Source organism: Mustelus asterias, chromosome 20 (genome assembly GCF_964213995.1).
Source record: "Mustelus asterias chromosome 20, sMusAst1.hap1.1, whole genome shotgun sequence".
In the NCBI taxonomy this organism is placed as follows: domain Eukaryota; kingdom Metazoa; phylum Chordata; class Chondrichthyes; order Carcharhiniformes; family Triakidae; genus Mustelus; species Mustelus asterias.
Window position 1 is genome coordinate 72,331,639 of NC_135820.1, and position 23,248 is coordinate 72,354,886.

Here is a 23,248-nt window from a genome sequence, read left to right on the forward strand (position 1 = left end):
TAAATTGCAGTTGTCAAAATTACCAGGGGAAGTAGGTTCAAGGTGAGAGGCAGTGGGTTCAGGAGCGATGCGAAAAAAACCTTTTTACTCAAAGGATGGTGAGGGTATGGGATGCATTGCCTGGGATGGTGGTGGAGGCGGGTCACCTCACATCCTTTAAAAAATACCTGGATGAGCACTTGGCACGCCATAACATTCAGGGTTATGGGCCAAGAGCTGGCAGATGGGATTAGGTGGGAGTTCAGGTGTTTCTAATGTGTCAGTGCGAACTCGATGGGCCAAAGGACCTCTTCTGCGCCGTGTGATTCTATGATTCTAATGTCCTTGAGCTCTCATTTATCCACTCTGAAATTTTATCCTGATTTCAATTTCCACCAGCCGCCTGGCATTGACCGCACGAAATGGATAAGTGGCCCTGAAGGTTGACTACACAAGAATCAGAAGCTGGAGTGTGCCTTTTGGATCCTCAAGCTTGCTCTGCCACATGACAGGGCCATGGTTGATCTGATTGTGGCCTTAATGCCACTTTGCTGTCTGTCTCCCCCTCCGCCCCCACCACCCGCCCTCCCATAACCCTTGATTTCCTTGTCAATCGAAAATCTGTCTAACTCAGCCTTGAATATATTTCCAAGGGTCGGCACGGTGGCACAGTGGTTAGCACTGCTGCCTCAAAGCGCCAGGGACCCGAGTTCGATTCCCAACTTGGGTCACTGTCTGTGTGGCGTTTCCACACTCTCCCCGTGTCTGCGTGGGTTTCCTCCGAGTGCTCCAGTTTCCTCCCACAGTCCGGAAGACGTGCTGGTTAGGTCCATTGGCCGTGCTAAATTCTCCCTCAGTGTACCCGAACAGGCGCCGGAGTGTGGCGACTAGGGGATTTTCACCGTGACTTCATTGCAGTGTTAATGTAAGCCTACTTGTGACTAATAAATAAACTTTAAAACTTCATTCAATGACCCAGCCTCCACTGCTCTGTAGGGATGGCATGGTGGCACAGTGGTTAGGAGGGACCCGAGTTCAATTCCCGGCTTAGGTCACTGTCTGTGTGGAGTCTGCACGTTCTCCCCATGTCTGCGTGGGTTTCCTCTGGGTGCTCCGGTTTCCTCCCACAGTCCAAAAGACATGCTGGTTAGGTGGATTGGCCTTGCTAAATTGCCCATTAGTGTCCCAGGATGCGTAGGTTAGAGAGATTAGTGGGGTAAATATGTGGGGTTATGGGGATAAGGTCTGGGTGGGGTTGTTGTCGGTGCAGACTCATTGGGCTGAATGGCCTCCTTCTGCACTATTTAGTTCAGTTTAGTTTAGTTTATTTATTAGTGTCACAAGTAGGCTTGCATCAACAATGCAATGAAGTTACTGTGAAAATCCCCGAGTCGCCACACTCCAGCGCCTGTTCGGGTACACTGAGGGAGAATTTAGCACGGCCAATTCACCTAACCAGCACATCTTTTGGACGGTGGGGGGAAACCGGAGCACCCGGAGAAAACCCACGCAGACACGGGGAGAACATGCAGACTCCACACAGACAGTGACCCGAGCTGGGAATCGAACCCGGGTCCCTGGCGCTGTGAGGCAGCGGTGCTAACCCACTGTGCCACCGTGCCACCCTGATGAAGGGGCAACGCTCCGAAAGCTCGTGCTACCAAATGAACCTGGTGTTGTGAGACTACTTACTGTGCCCACCCCAGTCTATCGCCGGCATCTCCACATCATGGCCCTGAAAAACCGACAGATTGCGATTAGCAGGAATTGAACCTGGGTCAACTGCTTGGAAGGCAGCTCTGCTCAGCACCAAAGGACCATCACTTAGACTGCAGGGACTGTATGGTGCTATGAATCTCAGCTGGCACCCCAGTCCCAGCACTGAGAGAACACTGCACTGTTGGACATCATGGGTGGCATTTCACAGCCTCTATCACAGCTGTAAACTCTGAATAATATCAAAGGTGCCAGGTTCACTGACTTTCTCACAAGCACATAGCTTTTACTGGGGAACAGCACAAATAAAATTAGCCACGAACAGGCATTAACAGACCTTTCCATGGTCCGCCCCTCGCCCGTTTCGATGCCCATGGCGGGCGGGACAGTAAAATTCCAGCCTTTTTGGATGAGGTGTTGAATTGTGAGCCCCATCCTCTTCCTTAGGTGACTCAAAAGATCCCATGGCACTATTTCGAAGAAAGGCAGGGCAGTTCCGGCTCGTGTTCTGACCATTATTTACCCCTCAACCAACATCACTCAAACACAGATGATCTGATCTTCATTAAGTTATTATTTCAGGGATCTTGCTGTGCGTCAGTGCACCACAACTGCAGCATTTCCTACATTGCAGCGACTGCACTTCAAACGTATTTTACTGATTGTAAAGCACTTTGGGGACATGCCAAGATCATGAAAGGTGCTGTGTAAATGCAATTCCTCTCTACCTTTGCATAAAGATTTAGATATTTTAGGGTGGCGCAGTGGTTAGCACTGCTGCCTCACAGCGCCAGAGACCCGGGTTCCATTCCCGCCTTGGAGTTTGCACGTTCTCCCCGTGTCGGCGTGGGTTTCCTCTGGGTGCTCCGGTTTCCTCCCAGTCTAAAGTTACATAGAAACTCATAGAAAAACTACAGTACAAAACAGGTCCTTCGGCCCCACAGGTTGTGCCGAATATATCCCTACCTTTTAGGCCTACCTATAACCCTCCATCCTATTAAGTCCCATGTACTCATCCAGGAGTCTCTTAAAAGACCCGATTGAGTTTGCCTCCACCACCACTGATGGCAGCCGATTCCACTCGCCCACCACCCTCTGTGTGAAAAACTTCCCCCTAATATTTTCCCTGTACCAACCCCGCCCCCCCCCACCTTAAACCTGTGTCCTCTCGTAGCAGCCATTTCCACCCTGGGAAAAAGCCTCTGAGAGTCCACCCGATCTATGCCTCTCAACATCTTATATACCTCTATTAGGTCTCCTCTCATCCTACGTCTCTCCAAGGAGAAAAGACGGAGCTCCCTCAGCCTATCCTCATAAGGCATGCCACTCAATCCAGGCAACATCCTTGTAAATCTCCTCTGCACCCTTTCAATCTTTTCCACATCCTTCCTGTAATGAGGCGACCAGAACTGAGCACAGTACTCCAAGTGGGGTCTGTGGGTTAGGTTGTGTGGGTTAGGTTTATTGGTCATGCCAAATTGCCCCTTCGTGTCCCAAGATGTTAGGGGAACTAGCGGCGTAAATATGTGGGGTTACGGGGATTGGGTCTGGGTGGGATGCTCTGTCGGAGAGTCAGTGCAGACTCAATGGGCCGAATGGACTCTTCCTGCACTGTCGGGATTCTATGATTCTATTTTTCAATCAAATAGACATGGAATTTAATAGACGTTACAAAGCGAAATGGAGATTGCTATGACTGTAACACTACATTCTGCACTCTCTCGTTTCCTTCTCTATGAATGGTATGCTCTGTATAGCGCACAAGAAACAATACTTTTCACTGTATACTAATACATGCGACAATAATAAATCAAATCAAATCAAAGAAGATTGTAATTGAGCGAATGAAAGGGTTGATTTACAGGCAAATGATTGCAAAAAAATCTTATATTTAATCATGTATTCACTGGCCCTTTAAGAATGGTGTACAGTTCCTCATTGAAACTGTGGAACAGTAAATGACATGCGATGCACCGACTTTATTACAAAGTTTGATTTATTCACAATAGCAATAATAACAAGTCAAAAAATATCTTTACAATGTGACTTCGGAATTTGTCAAATAAATTATACAGAACCATCTTAAACACTGTATTGCTCCACACTGCAAATCAGGCAAAGTTTCCACATTTTGATTGCTTGTTCCATGGAAGCAGCACACACATTCCTGTTCCGAGCGTAGAATTCCAGGAAAACAAACCTTGTTCCTCTTCATTCCCACCAAATAAAATTCCAATGGACTCAACCGTTTGCCCGTCATTCCACTCGCATGCCGTCCCAACGGACGACAGCACTTCCAGCGTGTGAAACCACTTGTCCTTCCTCAGTCTTGGATAGAAGAGTTGCTTCTAGATAGGACACTCCCAGTGTAGAGTACCGTTCACAGGGACCACTCAAGAAGACAGGACTACACATATTGTGAGCTGCAAATTCTCCCACAGCGTTCCCTGGGAGAGCCATCCCAATATCCCCGCATTATGCCAAATGACCGGCATTCCTTACTGCTTCTGATTACCTGGAACTCCCAGTCAAAGCATAGGACACCCGTGGATTTAGGGTTGCCAACACTCTAGGATTGTCCTGGAGTCTCTACAAATCAGGAATGGTCTCCTGGATAGCCGCTGTGTACAACCCTGGTGAAAAATACCTAAAGATACCTTTCGATAGTTTGGGGCGGCACGGTAGCACAGTGGTTAGCACTGCTGCCCCACAGTGTCAGGGACCCGGGTTCAATTTCTGGCTTGGGTCACGGTCTGTGTGGAGTTTGCACGTTCTCCCCGTCTCTGCGTGGGTTTCCTCCGGGTGCTCCAGTTTCCTCCCACGGTCAAAGACGTGCGGGCTAGGTGGATTGGCCACGCTAAATTCTCCCTTAGTGTCAGGGGGACTAGCTAGGGTAAATGTCTGGGGGTAGGGCCTGGGTGGGATTGTGGTCGATGCAGACTCCATGGGCCGAATGGCCCCCATCTGCACTGTAGAAATTCTACGATTTAGGCATTAAAATTTTTGTTGTTGTTTCTCAGCTATAAAAAGTGTTGGATTCGAAAGAAAACGCGTGTTTGACTGAGTGGGGTGTCTGCCGCTGAAGGTATGTGACGAGACCTCCAGGGAAACCCAGAGGAAACCCACGCCGACACGGGGAGAATGTGCAAACTCCGAGGCTGGAATCGAACCCGGGTCTCTGGCGCTGTGAGGCAGCAATGCTAACCACTGTGCCACCCTAAAATATCTAAATCTTTACACAAAGGTAGAAAGGTATTGCATTTATATAGCACCTTTCACGATCCAGGAATACATCGAATCGGAGTTGGCAACTCTAAATGGGAGTCCAGATCCTTGGCAACTCTTCCCAATCTCAGACGATAGATCGAAGCCTCTGGATTACGCATTCAGCAAGTTGGAGATTATTCAACTCTTTCTCACAACGCCTGATTCAGACTGCGTTACAATCTTCATTAGTATTTGATTTCAAGCCCTGATTAGCCGTTGTGGGATTGTTTCACTATCAGTGTCGCGGCAATGATTTCATGTGAAAGTTCATGCCGTTTCCACAGGCAGAATGGAATATTGTGAAAGGCCAGTGCTGATGGAACCTTCCGTTCCGTGACTGGCCTCACGAGTCCTGTGGGTTCTTGTGAACTAGATCCTGCTAGTTCTACAGGGGGTGAGGTGTGTCTCACTGAAAAAACTGAAGCTGCTGCTGGCTTACTTTGCAGTTTTGTTATGAAACTATAACTTGATCCGAGGGCCTGACACACAACTATATTTCCTAATTCTGTTACCACTAAATGAAATTAGTTACAAAGAACTGGTGATATGGCAATTCAGAGAATCATCATAGAAAAGGCCATTCAGCCCTTCAAATCTACAACAACTCTCTGATGGCCCTATCCCCATAAGCCCACACATTTCCCATGGCTATTCCACCTAACCAACACATCCTTGGACAATAAGGGCAATTTAGCATGGCTATCCACTAATCTACATATCTTTGCATAATAAGGGCAATTTAGCATGGCCAATCCACCGACCCGCACATCTTTGGACACTTAAGGGGCAATTTAGCATGGCCAATCCACCTAACCTACACATCTTTGGACACTAAGGGTTAATTTAGCATGGCCAATCCACCTAATCTACACATCTTTGGATACTAAGGGGCAATTTAGCATGGCCAATCCACCTAACCCACACATCTTTGGAGTGTTGGGGGAAACCGGAGCATGTGGAGGAAACCCACGCAGACATGGGGAGAATGTGCAGGCTCCGCACAGACTGTGACCCGAGGCCCGAATTGAACCCGGGTACCTGGCGCTGTGAGGTAGCCTCTGTGCTGTAGATCTCTACGACTCTTTCACAACATTTAAAAGACATTTGCACAGGTACATGGGTGGGAAAGCTTTAGCTAGGGTAATCACCCAAACGCAGGCAAATTGGACTAGTTCAATGTAGAAAACCTGGTCGGCATGGACAAGTTGGGCCGAAGGGCCTGTTTCTGTGCTGTATATCTCTATGACTCCAAGACCTCACGGCAAGCTGAAACCACGGTAAGATCATTCTCAAATAAAAGTTGATCTTTCCCTCAACTCAGTGGAGCACAACGAGATCAAGAGTTAGATTCTCCAAGATTGTCTTGCAGTCACCAGGAATTGGAAATTAATTGCCTCAATGTTGCTGCTGGCAACAGCCCGGTTGGAAACTACAGTGCCAGTAAAAATAGGTGTTCTTTTTTCTTTTCCAATTCCTTGAACATTTTTGTTGGCTAAAATGATTTTTAAAAATGATTGGAGATGAGGGGGAAAAAAACTGTTTGAGTGAATCAGGCCAGGATGAAAATAGAAAATGCTGGAAAATCTCAGCAGGTCTGGCAGCATCTGTAAGGAGAGAAAAGAGCTGACGTTTCGAGTCAAAGCTTTGACGAAGGGTCATCTGGACTCGAAGGGTCAGCTCTTTTCTCTCCTTACAGATGCCGCCAGACCTGCTGAGATTTTCCAGCGTTTTCTCTTTAGGTTTCAGATTCCAGCATCCGCAGTAATTTGCTTTTATTAGGGTCTTGCGACGAAATGCCCAGGAATATGTCTAACCAGAGCTGGCAACCCTCTTTCTTCCTCCACCCTGCCTGAGAGCAGACCCGCGTGTCCCATTCATTCAAAAATATAATAAAAGAGAGATTAACAAAGTGCAACTCAACTGCACCACAACCATAACCGCAGTAAATAACTTAGAAAATACAGTGAAGTCCACAGCTAGCGCTCCCTCCGTTCCTTGGCTTGGGGGTTAAAGTCCGGCTGAGTTGAAGTTAAGACTGCCGAGGGTCCCCACCACGTTGAGGTTAGCGTGTCGCTGGCTATTTTGTAATCGGGTTTGCAGCATTTTCAAACGAGTCTTTTTGTCTTTCATCTGGCCCAGCCCCATTTCCTCCGTCATGAACAGGTAAGAGTTGATGGCTTCCCGCAGGCCTGTGCTGACGGGCGACTCCTCTCCTGAATCCTTGTTGTCGTTGATCAAGACGGAGCTGCAAGAGGGAAGGGATTTGAACGATGAGCTCTCCAGCAGGGTAAGAAGATCACAGAATTACACCCAGCACACCCTCTCATTCGATCTTTTACTCTCGTTCTACGCTCCCAAAACTTAACTCTAGCTCCTTTAAACTGTCTCTGATCTTTCTCCACAAGCTTCAAGTTTTTAAGTGTCCGGATCACCAACAACCTCTCTCTCTCTCAATGTCAACAAAATGAAAGAGATTATCATCGACTTCAGGAAAGTATTCAGGTATTGGAGAACATGCCCCTGTCTACATCAATGGGGACGAAGTAGAAAGGGTCGAGAGCTTCAGGTTCTTAGGTGTCCAGATCATCAACAACCTGTCCTGGTCCCCCCATGCCAACACTATAGTTAAGAAAGCCCCACCAATGCCCCTACTTTCTCAGAAGACTAAGGAAATTTGGCATGTCAGCCACGACTTGCACCAACTTTTACAGATGCACCATAGAAAATATTATTTCTGGTTGTATCACAGCTTGGTATGGCTCCTGCTCTGCCCAAGGCCGCAAGGAACTACAAAAGGTCATGAATGTAGCCCAATCCATCACGCAAACCAGCCTCCCATCCATTGACTCTGTCTACACTTCCCACTGCCTCAGCAAAGCAGCCGGCATAATTAAGGACCCCACCCACCCCGAACATTCTCTCTTCCACCTTCTTCCATTGGGAGAAGGATACAAAAGTCTGAGGACATGTACCAATCGACTCAAGAACAGCTTCTTCCCTGCTGGCATCAGTCTTTTGAATGGACCTACCTCGCACAAAGTTGATCTCTCTCTACACCCTAACTATGACTGTAACACTGCATTCTGCACTCTCTCCTTTCCTTCTCTATGAACAGTATGCCTTGTCTGTATAGCATGCAAGAAACAATGCTTTTCACTACATGTGACAATAATAAATCAAATTTAAAAAAAATAAAAAATCACCCTGGCTATGACTGTAACACTATATTCTACGCCCTCTCCTTTCCTTCTCCTCTGTGTACTCTATGAACAGTATGTTTTTATCTGTATAGTGCAGAAACAATACTTTTCACTGTATCCCATTACATAGAAACAGAATCCTTACAGTGCAGAAAGAGGCCATTCGGCCCACCAAACCTGCACCGACAACAGTCCTGCCCAAGCCCTATCTCCATAACCGGACATATTTACCCTACTAATCTCCCTGACATTAAGGGGCAATTGAGCATGGCCAATCAACCTAACTCACACATCTTTGTGACAATAATAAATCAAATCAAATCAAATCAAACGGAGGTTTTGGGGCTCCAGGGAAGAAGTAATGGAATAATAGGTTCTGGAGCCTTGTACCTTTTCGAAATATATGGGCACTTTCCACTGGGGTGACCAACTCTTAAGGCATAAAATAAGGGGCACTTTGACCATGGGACCGGGGGCTAGTTTGATAAGGAAAGCTCTCTTTTAGCATTGGAAAAGTTCAAATCTTCATCACCTGAGGATTGAGTTTCCACTTCATCCACCCCTTACCCATAAATTTTCTTATTCTTTTTTTATTCATTCATGGGACATGGGTGTCACTGGCTGACCAGCATTTATTGCCCATCCCTGGTTACCCTTGGAGGGTAGTTGAGAGTCAACCACATTGTTGTGGCTCTGGAGTCACATGTAGGCCAGACCGGGTAAGGGTGGCAGATTTCCTTCCCTAAAGGACATTTGTGAACCAGATGGGTTTTTCTGACAAACAACAATGGTTCCATGGTTGTCGGTGGATTCTTAATTCCAGTTTTGTTTTATTGAATTCAAATTCCACCATTTGCCATTGCGGGATTCAAACCCGGGTCCCCAGAACATTAGCTGAGTTTCCAGATTAATAGTCTAGCAATAATGTCACTAGGCCATCGCCTCACACACAAAACTTTTGTCCCTTTTTCACCTCCCTTCGATCACCTTAGTACTTTAGGATTTCACTCCCAGCTCTTGCTCCAGCATGTTTTTGAAAGTTTCTGAGAAACTCTTAGGCCGCATTTCCCTTTCCCCTTCATCCCAGTTGCTTACTAGCTCACTTTCCGAGCTTTCCTTTCCTGTAATGCGCTCTGAGACTGATGTCGTGGATGTAAACAGTTGGCGTGCTTCCTACCTGTCCATCTCGTTCCAGTTCAGCTGAGGCTTCTGCACCACCACCGGGTCCGGGTGCTGTCCCCGGGCGATGGGGGGCCCCTGAATGTGACAGGGTTCCTTCAAGGTGCAGCACAGCCCCTCACCCGATTCTGCAGAGGGGAGAGAGAATGGAGGGTCAGCGGGGAGCAGAGAGGCATGGCCAACTTCAGATACAAATCCATGTGACTTTCCAGTCTGTCTGAAGGAAGACTAAACAAATACGTTGGAAACCTCCGATCTCGCCCGCGGCTGGGATTCTCCAGTGCCGCTGCAGTGAATGGAGTTTTGGCTGAGCGCCGAATTCTCCATTCTCGCCGGCAGCAGGGGGCGGGATGATCAAGATCGGAGAATCCCGCCCATAATGTTCTGTCCAATGAACAGACATTTTCATATTTTCCTTCCCAGCCTCCCGGCTTGAACTCTTCTGGAACTCCAGGTCATTCAGAACTCTGCTGCCTACACTCAATACAGGCAGGAATATTATAAGAAATTTGACGGCAAGCCACACAAGGAGGCAAACGGCCAAAAGCTTGGTCAAAGGGGCAATTTTAAAGAATGTCTCACAGAAGGAGAACGGGGTGGAGAGACATGGACATGCAAATCCTGTCCAACCACCCCCCCTTACGCTCACTGATCTACATTGGCACCTGGTCCAGTAACATCTCAATTAAAGGATATATTATTCTGCTTTCAGATCACTCTGTAGACTTGCTCCTCCCTTTATCTGGCACCTTCTGCAGCCCCATTGTTAAGAGGATCCAAGCAGTTAGTGAAGTCAAAGCCAAGACCTCATCACTGCTGGATCTGCCCTCGAAGGCTGGAATTCCACATGTGAGACAATAAGTCAAACATGGTCCTTCTCCAGTGGTGACACTTCTCCTTCTTAATGACACCAAACTGTCTCTAACATTCAAAGAAAGGAACCCCAATGATTTGAATAATTTAGCGCGCTCTTTTATGCCGTTCATTTGCAACAGAAAAGGAGAAAGCAAAAGACACTGCAGAAGAAGAAATAATATTCTGGTATGTGAATTGGAATCAAGTTGGATCTTATGGGCGGCACGGTGGCACAGTGGTTAGCACTGCTGCCTCACAGCGCCAGGGATCCGGGTTCAATTTCCGGCTTGGGTCACTGTCTGTGCGGAGTCTGCACATTCTCCCCGTGTCTGCATGGGTTTCCTCCAGGCTCTCCGGTTTCCTCCCACAGTCTGAAACATCTACTGGTTAGGTGCACTGGCCATGCTAAATTCTCCCTCAGTGTACCCGAACAGGCGCCGGAGTGTGGCGACTAGGGGATTTTCACAGTAACTTCATTGCAGTGTTAATGTAAGCCTACTTGTGACATTAATAAATAAACTTTGAAACTGATGGTGTTGTTGCAAACTTGTTACTCTTTGCCCTCTATTAAGCAGGAATAGAATCCCTACAGCGCAGATGGAGGCCATTCAGCCCATCGAGTCTGCACCAACCACAATTCCACCCAGGCCCTATCCCCTTAACCCTACATATTTACCCTAGCTAATCCCCCTGACACTAAGGGGCAATTTAGCATGGCCAATCAACCTAACCCGCACATCTTTGGATTGTGGGAGGAAAACCGGAGAACCTGGAGGAAATCCACGCAGACACGGGGAGAATGTGCAAACTCCACACAGACAGTGACCTGAGGCTGGAATTGAGCCCGTGTCCCTGGTGCTGTGAGGCTGCAGTGCTAACCACCGTGCCACCCATGAATAAAATAAGGAATGAAGGTGAAAGTTCAGGCGCTGATTTAAAAGGCCTGTTAAGGTTTTCTGTCGTTTTTCCTGTTGTCAGTTGAAGCTAGCCTGATGGAAAAACTCTTGAGCGACGCAATGTAGGCGGCAGGGAGCTGTTGTCAGATGTACCTGAGTAATAATCCACCATGTCATGCAGAGATGGGACAGTGAGCCGCGGGGAAATGTAGAACCAGCCATTGGGCAAGCGATTGATGCGGTAGTGTTTGATGGAATCCCATGATGCATTGTTGGACCGTCGAATGGACAGCGAATAGGAACCTGTGGAAAGCAGAGGAAAACGTGAGCAGTTAGAGCTGTGGGAAAGGCATGCGTAGCGGAATGATAAATAGGAGCACCACCACCTGCAAGTTCCCCTCCAAGCCACTCACTATCCTGACTTGGAAATATATCGCCGTTCCTTTGCAGTCGCTGGGTCAAAATCCTGGAATTCCCTCCCTAACGGCATTGTGGGTCAACCCACAGAACATGGACTGCAGCGATTCAAGAAGGCAGCTCACATTTTCAAGGACAACTAGGGATGGGCAATAAATGCTGTGATGTGGAGATGCCGGCGTTGGACTGGGGTAAACACAGTAAGAAGTCTCACAACACCAGGTTAAAGTCCAACAGGTTTATTTGGTAGCAAAAGCCACACAAGCTTTCGGAGCGCTGCTCCTTCGTCAGGTGAGCGGGATTTCAGTTCACAAACAGGGCATATAAAGACACAAACTCAATTTACAAAATAATGGTTGGAATGCGAGTCTTTACAGGTAATCAAGTCTTAAAGGTACAGACAATGTGAGTGGAGAGAGGGTTAAGCACAGGTTAAAGAGAAGTGTATTGTCTCCAGACAGGACAGTGGCCCGTTTGGATATTTCTTTCAAAGGCTCGCTGGGCTGAATGGCCTCCTTTGTTGTCTGATTTGTTTTAAGGGTGGGACTGGTTAAAGGATAAATCTTGGGCAGGGTTCTCTCCTGTCTGTTATTCCCACCGAACAAGCATTTCAGGGCAAATAAAAACAAAATACTGCAGATGCTGGGACTCTAAAATAAAAATGCTGGAAATCTCAGCAGGTCTGGCAGTATCTGTAGAGAGAAACAGGGTCATATTGGACGCAAAATGTTAGCTCTGTTTCTCTCCCCACAGATGCTGCCCTAAACTCCCTACAGTGCAGAAAGAGGCCATTCGGCCCATCGAGCCTGAAGCAACAACACTCCCACCCAGGCCCCTATTCCTGTCAGCCCAGGTATTTACCCTGCTAATCCCCCTCTGACACGAAGGGACAATTTAGCGTGGTCAATCCACCTAAGCCACACACCTTTGGGCGGTGGGAGGAAACTGGAGCACCCGGAGGAAACCCACGCAGGCACTTGGGGCGAACGTGCAAACTCCTCACGGGCAATGACCCGAAGCCGGAATTGAACCTGGTTCTCTGGTGCTGTGAAGCCAAAGTGGTGACCACTGTGCCACCTACGGCCTGCTGAGTTTACCTGGCACTTTCTGCTTATGTTTAGGAACGTTGGCAACAACTCTCTCCAAAAGGCTGCACTTCCAACAATGCAGCACTGCATCAGTACTGCACAGCTGAGGCTATTTATTGTATCCCAGCCTTGAACACACACACCATTTTGTTTTATTTTGTTGACGCCTAATTACTTCATTTGCAATACAAATGCAAGATTTTTATTTGCACGTGACTCATTTTCAATAATCTTCCCTCGCTCCCCAGACATTGAAATGATGGCGGTTACCCTGCTGCAGCAATCGAAGGGTTAATGGGTTTCTGTTTGACGCTTTGAGAGGGTAAATATACTGTGCCACTCCAAAGCCTGCATCGAAAGCCGAGAGGGGCTGACTACAGAAGGTGGTCTGAAGAAGGGGCTTCCTGTCACCAACTCGGTGTTTCATGATGTGCGCACACAAGCCACCTGTTTGGTGGTGTGAGGTCTCACAGGTGCAGCAGGCACTCAATACTGATAAGCACCTAGCGACCGGCTTTTAAAGAAAATAACTTTTATCTGGCTTCCTTTCTTTATCATCTCGGGCGGGGGGGGTGGGGGAGGGGAGACATCTTCATACTTCAATTTGCAGGTGAGGTTTAAAGACTTCCTGAGTTTTATTTTGTTGATGCCTAATTAAATTACTTCATTTAAAATCTTTTAATAGGATTGCAGTAATGTTGTGACAATGCTTCCTGGAGTAACAACTGTAACTGGGTTGAATTATTCGAACGAAGGCTCAGACAATTGTTAACCCTGACACATTGCTGAATAAATTGAAGCTTTGTAAAGTTAAGCAGTGAATTAGGATGCCAGTCTCTTTCACAGAGGAGTTGCAGCATTCGTTTGGTTACCCACTTCATTATTAAAGAATGGCACCGTTCATTCAGCAGGTTACAGCCAGCTACTCACTGTGCACCTAGCTGTGTATTCAGCAGGGTGAGGATTGCTCAGTGTGTAACTGTGTATTCAGCAGGGTAAGGATTGCTCAGTGTGTAACTGTATATGCAGCAGGGTAAGGATTGTTCAGTGTGTGAGTGTGTATTCAGCAGGGTAAGGATTGCTCAGTGTGTAACTGTATATTCAGCAGGGTAAGGATTGTTCAGTGTGTGAGTGTGTATTCAGCAGGGTAAGGATTGCTCAGTGTGTAACTGTATATTCAGCAGGGTAAAGATTGCTCAGTGTGTAACTGTATATTCAGCAGGGTAAGGATTGTTCAGTGTGCAACTGTGTATTCAGCAGGGTAAAGATTGCTCTGTGTGCAACTGTGTATTCAGCAGGGTAAGGATTGTTCAGTGTGTAACTGTGTATTCAGCAGGGTAAGGATTGCTCAGTGTGTAACTGTATATGCAGCAGGGTAAGGATTGTTCAGTGTGTGAGTGTGTATTCAGCAGGGTAAGGATTGCTCAGTGTGTAACTGTATATTCAGCAGGGTAAGGATTGTTCAGTGTGTGAGTGTGTATTCAGCAGGGTAAGGATTGCTCAGTGTGTAACTGTATATTCAGCAGGGTAAGGATTGTTCAGTGTGCAACTGTGTATTCAGCAGGGTAAAGATTGCTCTGTGTGCAACTGTGTATTCAGCAGGGTAAGGATTGTTCAGTGTGTGAGTGTGTATTCAGCAGGGTAAAGATTGCTCAGTGTGTGAGTGTGTATTCAGCAGGGTAAAGATTGCTCAGTGTGTAACTGTGTATTCAGCAGGGTAAAGATTGCTCAGTGTGTGAGTGTGTATTCAGGCAGGGTAAGAATGGAGTTCTTCATTTCAGCAGAGTAACAGTTTCAACTAATTTGTAGCCATTGCAGTAGCATACTTGTTCACAGTTAATAGTGAAATGTGATAAATACCTTCACAGTGAGGCTGTCAACAGCAGCAGCTTAACTTGATTAACTCACAGCCCGCTTCACTTGCAGGTTATCTCTATTTGCTCATCTTACTGCTGACTTGGCCTTTGCTATTTATTCAGGGCATTATCGAAGAGATAATTTATGTATTATTACTAAGGATTGAGACCTGAAAGAGAACCCTGCAAGTGGTATACATTTCTATCTGTCATTCTATTTTGAAAGAGTAGTGTCATGTTCTAATTATTGAGGTTTGGTCCAACTCTTAAGAAAGAAAGACTTGCATTTGTCCAGTTCCTTTCACAACCACAGTATGCTCACAGCACATTACAGTAGTATTTTTGATGGACAGTCACTGTTTTATACAAGAAATGCAGCAGTTCGTTTATGTACAGCAACCTCCGACAAACAGCGGAGCGGTAACAACCAGATAATCGTTTTTTTCTGATATTGATTGAGGGATCAATATGACACCAAGAACAAGTGTTGTAAGTAAGCGACAGGGCTGGGGGCAGGAAGGTGGGATTAGAAAGGCACCTGGGTGTCCTCAGGCTGGCTTGAACAAGATGGGCCGAATGGCCTCCTTCTGTGCTGTAACTTTTATATGGTTCTAGCTCCCTTGTTCTTCTTTGCAATAGTTATCAGAGCATCTTATATATTCCACCACGGAAGGAAGATGGGGCTTCACTTTAAATCTCTCCCAAAAGCCGACACCTGTGATAACGCAGTACCTGTGCTGAACTGACCCTCACCAACTTTTACAGGTGCACCATAGAAGGCATTCTTTCTGGTTGTGTATCACAGCTTGGTATGGGCTCCTGCTCTGCCCAAGACCGCAAGGAACTACATTCTGCACTCTCTCCTTTCCTTCTTTATGAACGGTATGCTTTGTCTGTATATTGCGCAAGAAACAATACTTTTCACTGTATACTAATACATGTGTCAATAATAAATCAAATCAACTACTCTGACAGACTTGATTTTTCTGCTCGAGTTCTGATGATGAGAATTGAACCCAGAATCTTCTAGCACAAAGACCAACTGAACCACAGCTGACAAACTTTGTTCTGATTATTACTAAGGGTCTCACTGATCGATTCGTTGATGAAACAGACAGAAAGTGTAAAAGAATACTAAAGGCTAAGGGTGGAAATTTCCTGTCCCGCCCACCATGGGAATAGTAATGGGTGGGGACAGGACGCTGTAAAGGTCCATTGACCTAGGGTGGAATTTTCCGGTCTTGGGGGTGAGCGTGACTGGAAAATCCAGCTCTAGATGTTAACTTGTGAGACTTTAGAAGCAGGAAATAATCAAATAGGGACACTTTTAACATGTGGTTTTAAACATTTTATCGGTGTCATGATAATACTTGTTCACTTTTACGATTTGGTATCTACTACCTTTCTAGGTCTGATCTGTTTGGTGCCTGGGGTTTTTTTTTTAAAAATGCAATTGGTAGGAAACATAAGCGAGGAATAAATAAGTAAAAGTTTAAAGTTTATTTAGTCATTAGTGTCACAAGTAGGCTTACATTAACACTGCAATGAAGTTACTGTGAAAATCCCCTAGCCGCCACACTTCGGCGCCTGTTCGGGTACATTGAGGGAGAATTTAGCACGGCCAATGCACCCTAACCAGCACGTCTTTCGGACTGTGGGAGGAAACCGGAGCACCCGGAGGAAACCCCACGCAGACACGGGGAGAACATGCAGACTTGGCACAGACAGTGACCCAAGGCCGGGAATCGAACCCGGGTCCCTGGTGGCCTCAGGGTGAGGCAGCAGTGCTGACCACTGTGCCACCGTGCTGCCCTTTCAAATTAAAAGTAGACCTTTGAAAATGTTCCTCTGGCAGTCACTTTGCAAATCTTTCTTACATGTCAGAAAATAAATGGTTCCCCCCCCCCCCCCCCCCCCCCCCACCACCCTCCCCCCTTCCTCCATCTTCATTTCTTTACAGATTGCAATCTTCTGAAGTTGAGGCTGGCGATTGCATCAGCATGTCAGAGCTTACAGATGTGTTTCTCCACATAGGCCATTGAACCGTATTAACAGAGACATCAGTGACTCCACATTTCGACCTCTACCACAAAACTTCACTCTAAATGTGAGACTTCCGCCTTGATGGTAAATACTCTCCACCTTGTTGCCGTTGGCATCCTTTCCCTTAATTTAGGTTTAATATTTCCACGTGCCATAAACAGCACGGGTGCCAGTTAGCTCACTTGGCTAGTGTTTTATTTAGATTAACTTTGGTTCCTGCTGAGATGGAATCGAGATCTGCCTCCTCTCCCTACCCCTGAGAGTGGAACACAAGAAATACGAGCAGGAGTAGACCACTCGGCCCATTGAGCCTGATCTGCCAGTCCATTGGATCATGGTTGATCTTGGGTTTCAACTCCATTTTCCGGCTGGCTCTCCCTACCCCTTAATTCTCTCAGAGACCAAGAATCTGTCAATCTCAGCCTTAAATGTATTCAACGATGAAGCACCCACAACCCTCTGGGGCAGAGAATTCCAATGATTCACAAGCCTTTGAGTGAAGAGATTTCGCCTCATCTCATCACCCAAACGAAAGGCCCCTTGTCCTGAGACTGTGCCCCCATATCTTTGGGGTTTGGAGCAGTACGGCAGCACAGTGGTTAGCACTGCTGCCTCACAGCGCCAGGGACGCGGGTTCAATTCCCGGCTCGGGTCACTGTCTGTGTGGAGTTTGCACATTCTCCCCATGTCTGCATGGGTTTCCTCTGGGTGCTCGGGTTTCCTCCCACAGTCCAAAGATGTGCGGGTTAGGTTGATTGGCTGTGCTAAATTGCCCCTTAGTGACAGAGGGATTAGCAGGATAAATACGTGGGGTTACTGGAATAAGGCCTGGGTGGGATTGTTGTTGGTGCAGACTCGATGGGCCAAATGGCCTCCCTCTGCACTGTAGGGATTCTACGGATTCTGGTTTCCTCCCACAGTTTGAAAGATTAGGTGCATTGGCCATGTTAAATTCTCCCTCAGTGTACCCAAACGGGGGCCGGAGTGTGGCGACTAGGGGATTTTCACAGTAACTTCATTGAAGTGTTGATGTAAGCCTACTTGTGACGAACAAATAAACTTTAGATTCCCCGACCAGCAGAAACAGCCTCTTAGCGATTAGGTAAGTAAATAGAGTTGCAGTCAAGGATCAGTCATGATCCTATTATTATTGGCGGAGCAGGTACCAGCTACTGTGTGGCCATTCCTCCTATTTCCTGCGTCTTATGTCCCCTGGGATTTAAGATTGAATGGAATTGAAGATTGCATCCCATTGCTTACCTTTCCTGGTCTGGCTTTCTCTGATCATGAAGGCCCCAGAATGGTTGTTGGGCAACAAAAGCAGCTCCTCCGCCTTCTCTCTGCTGATGCCTTCAAACAGCCACCTGTGGAGGACGGGGAGGGGGAGGAAGGTGAGGGGGGGGGGGGGGGAAGAAAGAACAAAGAAAGTGAGATGGCAGTCAGTTTAATTCAGCCCTCACCAACTCTGTAACTTCCTGGTACTCGTACACACTGTATATCCTGCACACCAAAGATTAAGGAAACTTGGCATGACCACTACGACTCTCACCAACTTTTACAGGTGCACCATAGAAAGCGTCCTTTCTGGTTGTCTCACAGCTTGCTATGGCTCCTGCTCTGCCCAAGACCGCAAGGAACTACAAAGGGTCATGAACGAAGCCCAGTCCATCACAGCCTCCCATCCATTGACACATGTCTACACTTCCCGCTGCCTCGGCAAAGCAGCCAGCATAATCAAGGGCCTCACGCACTCTGGACATTCTCTCTTCCATCTTCTTCCGTCGGGAAAAAGAGACAAAAGTCTGAGGACACGTATCAACCGACTCAAGAACAGCTTCTTCCCTGCTGCTGTCAGACTTTTGAATGGACATACCTTGCATTAAGTTGATCTTTCTCTAAACCCTAGCTATGACTGTAACACTACATTCTGCACTCGCTTCTTTCCTTCTCTATGAACGGTATGCTTTGTCTGTATAAGGCGCAAGAAACAATACTTTTCACTGTATGTTAATACATGTGACAATAATAAATCAAATCAAATCAAAAGCACGATGTATTAGCCCTCACTACAGAATGTCCTGTCACACCCAATCACCTTAGTGAGAGAAGGCACAGAGTGAGCAAGTGGTAACATAGAGAAACTTGCATTTATTTTAGTGCCTTTCATGACTTCAGGACATCTCAAAGTACTTTACTGTGGATTAAACATTTGCGAAGTTTCACTAATGAGGCTAAGAGATGCAGCAGCCAATGTGCGCCCGGTTCTCTCAACCAGCAATGTGGTAATGGCCAGATAACCTGCTTTGAGTGAAGAAGGTTGCAAGCTAAATATTGGCCGGGACACCAGGGAGAACTCCCTTGCTGTTCACTGATACAACACAGATGTAGATAGATTGGAGACTTGGGCACAGAAATGGCAGACGGAGTTCAATCTAGACAAATGCAAGGTGATGCATTTTGGAGGATAAAATTTAGGTGTGAGTTACACTATATAAATGGCAGAACCCTTAGGCACATTAACATGCAGAGGGATCTGGGCTACAGGTTCCCTTGAAGTACACAGTTCCCTAAAAATGGCAACCCAGGTGATTAAAAATGCTTGCCTTCATTGGCTGGGGCATTGAGTACAAGAGTTGGCAAACTATCTTCAATGCGATCGGGGGAAAGTTTAAGAGAGATGTGCGGGGGAGTTTTTCACGCAGAGTGTGGTGGGTGCCTGGAACGCGCTGCCAGAGGAGGTGGTGGAAGCAGGCACATTAGCAACATTTGAGAGGCATCTGGATGGGTCCATGAATAGGGAGGGAATAGAGGGATACGGACCGAGTAAGAGAAAAGGATTTTTTTTTAGTTTAGTTACGGCATCATGATTGGCACAGGCTCAGAGGGCCGAAGGGCCTGTTCCTGTGCTGTACTTTTCTCTGTTCTTCAGCCCCATAGAAGTTTGTACGTCCAGGGTCACCAGGGATAAGATTTACATCTTATCCAAAAGCCAGCACGTCCAGCAGTACCGCACCGAGCGTCAGCCTACATTACAGGCTCACATCCATAGAGTGCATCACCTGCCAACTCTGATTCGAGGATACTACCCAGTGAGCCAAGGCTGACATTTTGAAAGTGAAAGTTTGAGAAGACAGAAAAGAATGCTGAGTACTGGATTCGACAGTGGAAAACGGAGTGGAATCGCTGATGGCTGTGACTCGCACTCCTACCTCAACCACAGGTGGAAACTGGAAACAGAAAATGGAACCTTGCATTCCAGAAACTGCCTCTTGTCACCGCACAAGGTACAAAGCTAACTGCAGCCTAGAATATATTAAAGGCGAGGGATCCTCTTTACCTGTGGTACACCTTTGCCACGTAGTTGCAAGGGATGTGACATTCTTTGCCGGTTGCCATGGACACTACTTTCCACCAATCACCTTCCCTACAATCAAACAGAAGGGAAATTCATTCAAAAGGACATAGAAACATAGAAACTAGAAGCAGGAGGAGGCCATTCGGCCCTTCAAACCTGCTCCGCCATTCATTTTGATCATGGCTGATCATCAAATTCAATATCCTGATCCCCCCTTTCCTCCATATCCCTTTAGCCCCAAGAGCTATAGCTCATTTCTTCCTGAAATCAGACAACGTTTTGGCCTCAACTACATTCTGTGGTAGTGAATTCCACACATTCACCACCCTCTAGGTGAAGATATTTCTCCTCACCGCAGTTGATCTTTCTCTACACCCTAGCTATGACTGTAACACTACATTCTGCACTCTCTCATTTCCTTCTCTATGAATGGTACGTTTTGTCTGTAAAGCGCTCAAGAAACAATACTTTTCACTGTATGTTAATACACGTGACAATAATAAATCAAAACCAAAATCAAATCAAATCAGTGCTAAAAGGTTTAGCCCTTATCCTCAAACTATGACCCCTAGTTCTGGACTCCCCCACCATTGGGAACATTCTTTCTGAATCTACCCTGTCCTAACCCTGTCAGAATTTTATAAGTTTCTATGAGATCCCCTCTCACTCTTTTAAACTCCAGTGAATATAATCCTAACCGATTTAGTTTCTCCTCATATGACAGACCTGGAATCAGCCTGGTAAACCTTCGCTGTACTCCCTCTACAGCAAGGACATACTTCCTCAGACAAGGACACCAAAACTGCACACAATACTGATGTTTTAATCAGCCTGTTTTTTGAAGTGGGAGGTCAAAGCCTTTACAGCTGCAGATTTCCCCTGTCTCAGCGCTGCTCATTTTCCACAGCCAATAACGGAAACCGCTGTAAACAATTTACTAAAGCTGCATAGATTTGACAAAAATACTGAAGACTTCCTCCAGCCACAAGCTGGCTTCTGACAAATTCCAAATACTAAAAGGGGACATTCTGGATCTGCAAATACAGAAACTGCTTGCCTGTGAGTGAGATTCCAACCAGCGCTTGCATTTTATCTCTTGCAGATTTTACTGTGAATATAGGGAGTGCATTAATCATTTATAACGCAACTGGCTAGTTGCTTTAATTGTACAAGTACACGGCCGGAATACTTTCTGAAATACTCTGCAGTATAATTTCAGAATGCCATTCCGGTAATGATCAAACAGGGAAGATTTAGTACTTGTGGATTGAACCCATGTTTGCAAATCCACTTCTCACAGAGGCACAGAAGTCTGAGATTGCACATCAACCATCTCAAGAACATCTTCCCTGCTGCCCTCGGACTTTTGAACGGATCGACCGCTACGACTCTTACCAACTTTCATAGATGGGCCATAGAAAGCATCCTTTCTGGATGTATCACAGCTTGGTCTGGCTCCTGCTCTGCCCAAGACCGCAAGGAACTACAAAGAGCCATGAATGAAGCCCAGTCCATCACACAAACCAGCCTCCCATCCATTGACTCTGTCTACACTTCCTGCTGCCTTGGAAAAGTAACCAGTATAACTAAGGACTCCACGCACCCCAGACATACTCTCTTCCACCTTCTTCCGTCGGGAAAAAGATACAAAAGTCTGAGGTCACGTACCAACTGACTCAAGAACAGCTTCTTCACTGCTGCTGTCAGACTTTTGAATGGACCTATTTCACACTAAGTTGATCTTTCTCTACACCCTAGCTGTGACTGTAACACTACATTCTGCACCCTCTCCTTTCCTTCACTATGAACGGTATGCTCTGTCTGTATAGCGCGCAAGAAACAATACTTTTCACTGTATTACTAATACATGCGACAATAATAAATCAAATCAAATTTCTCGACACCCTAGCTATGACTGTAACATTACATTCTGCACCCTCTCCTTTCCTTCTCCCCTATGTACTCTATGAACAATATGCTTTATCTGTATAGCGCGCAAGAAACAATACTTTTCACTGTATCCCAATACATGTGATAATTATAAATCAAATCAAAGAACAAAATAACTTCACAGACAATATTAAAGTTGCGATTACACAAAGTGACATTACAGTAATAAATAGTTACATAATCATTACATCTCTCTGATCCCGAGCAAACCCCCAAGTTAATATTATCACTCAAAATAGCCAACAAGGGAATGCATTGAGGCCTTGTTGCCAACTCAGGTTGGGGGCATTTCTGGAGCTGTTGCCACATGACTTCCCACTGCCAAGAGCCCCACCGCCAGGCTCTCGCCATTGGTTGCTGTATGTATCCATCCTGGTGGTACACACCTTCCCAGGCCAATGGTAAAGCAAACGGATTCTTAATCATCCCAACTGGATTATTCTCATTGGTCAATTAGCCTCCCCCACACCCCACAACTCCCCCATCGCCAATGTTTCTATAGTCAATAAAGGCAAGTGTTTAATGAAAATGGGGGAGGAAAGGCCCAGAAATTATTTAATACTCCCAAGACATTTCCCCAGTGTTCCTCCAAGAGGGTCCTCGAAGGTGGTAACTATATTTGCTGCTTATACTCCCACACAGCACTCTCAGTCTGATCAGCTCAGGAAGGTCAGATTGGCAGGATTCCCAGGTGAATTCATTAGTGCAGTCAGAGGCAGAAAACAGAAAGGCGCGGGGAGGCCTTTGGCGCTGACACCACAGACTCTATCAGTGAGCGGCCCAGGCGTGTAGGCTCCTGCCCCTCTGCATGGAGGCCTGTCCTGCCTGGGTACACAGTTGGGATTTCACTCCGTGCACCGGAAAATCGACCAACATCCAGCTACGTTCTAAAGCTGAACCCACGGTGAAAGCAGGTCCACGGCAGCTTCACACATAGTAACACTTACTCGCTAACAACGTTCAGCCTCTCGCCCACACTAATAACAGGTTCAGAATCAGATGACGACGGATAATTATACAGTGCCACCACCATCATAACTTTGCTAATATCTGGAAAAAGAAAACATATTTTTGAAAACATTAGAAACCCTTTTTTCTAACAGCCAGGATTCATGTAAAGGTGTTAACCACCACACAAAGTGGCCATCCCATTACATTACATTAGGGCGGCACGGTAGCACAGTGGTGAGCACTGCTGCTTCACAGCTCCAGGGACCTGGGTTCGATTCCCGGCTCGGGTCACTGTCTGTGTGGAGTTTGCACATTCTCCTCGTGTCTGCGTGGGTTTCCTCCGGGTGCTCCGGTTTCCTCCCACAGTCCAAAGATGTGCGGGTTAGGTTGATTGGCCGTGCTAAAAAATTGCCCCTTAGTGTCCTGAGATGCGTGGGTTAGAGGGATTAGTGGGTAAAATATGTAGGGATACGGGGGTAGGGCCTGGGTGGGATTG

The 23,248-nt window shown here is 46.6% G+C and overlaps 1 protein-coding gene across 1 annotated transcript in view; it reads right to left on the bottom strand.

Annotated features, from left to right (window-relative positions):
* Positions 1-6,656: 6,656 nt before the first annotated feature.
* Positions 6,657-23,248, bottom strand: part of LOC144508627 (src-like-adapter 2) — a 30,953-nt gene continuing 14,361 nt past the window's right edge. The window contains exons 3-8 of the mRNA XM_078236830.1: positions 22,749-22,851; positions 19,834-19,920; positions 17,757-17,860; positions 11,246-11,395; positions 9,340-9,469; positions 6,657-7,207 (exon numbers count right to left, since the gene is read on the bottom strand). Coding sequence (XP_078092956.1) covers positions 6,970-7,207; positions 9,340-9,469; positions 11,246-11,395; positions 17,757-17,860; positions 19,834-19,920; positions 22,749-22,851 — 812 coding nt within the window. The 3' untranslated portion in view covers positions 6,657-6,969. The remainder of the gene's footprint in view (positions 7,208-9,339; positions 9,470-11,245; positions 11,396-17,756; positions 17,861-19,833; positions 19,921-22,748; positions 22,852-23,248) is intronic.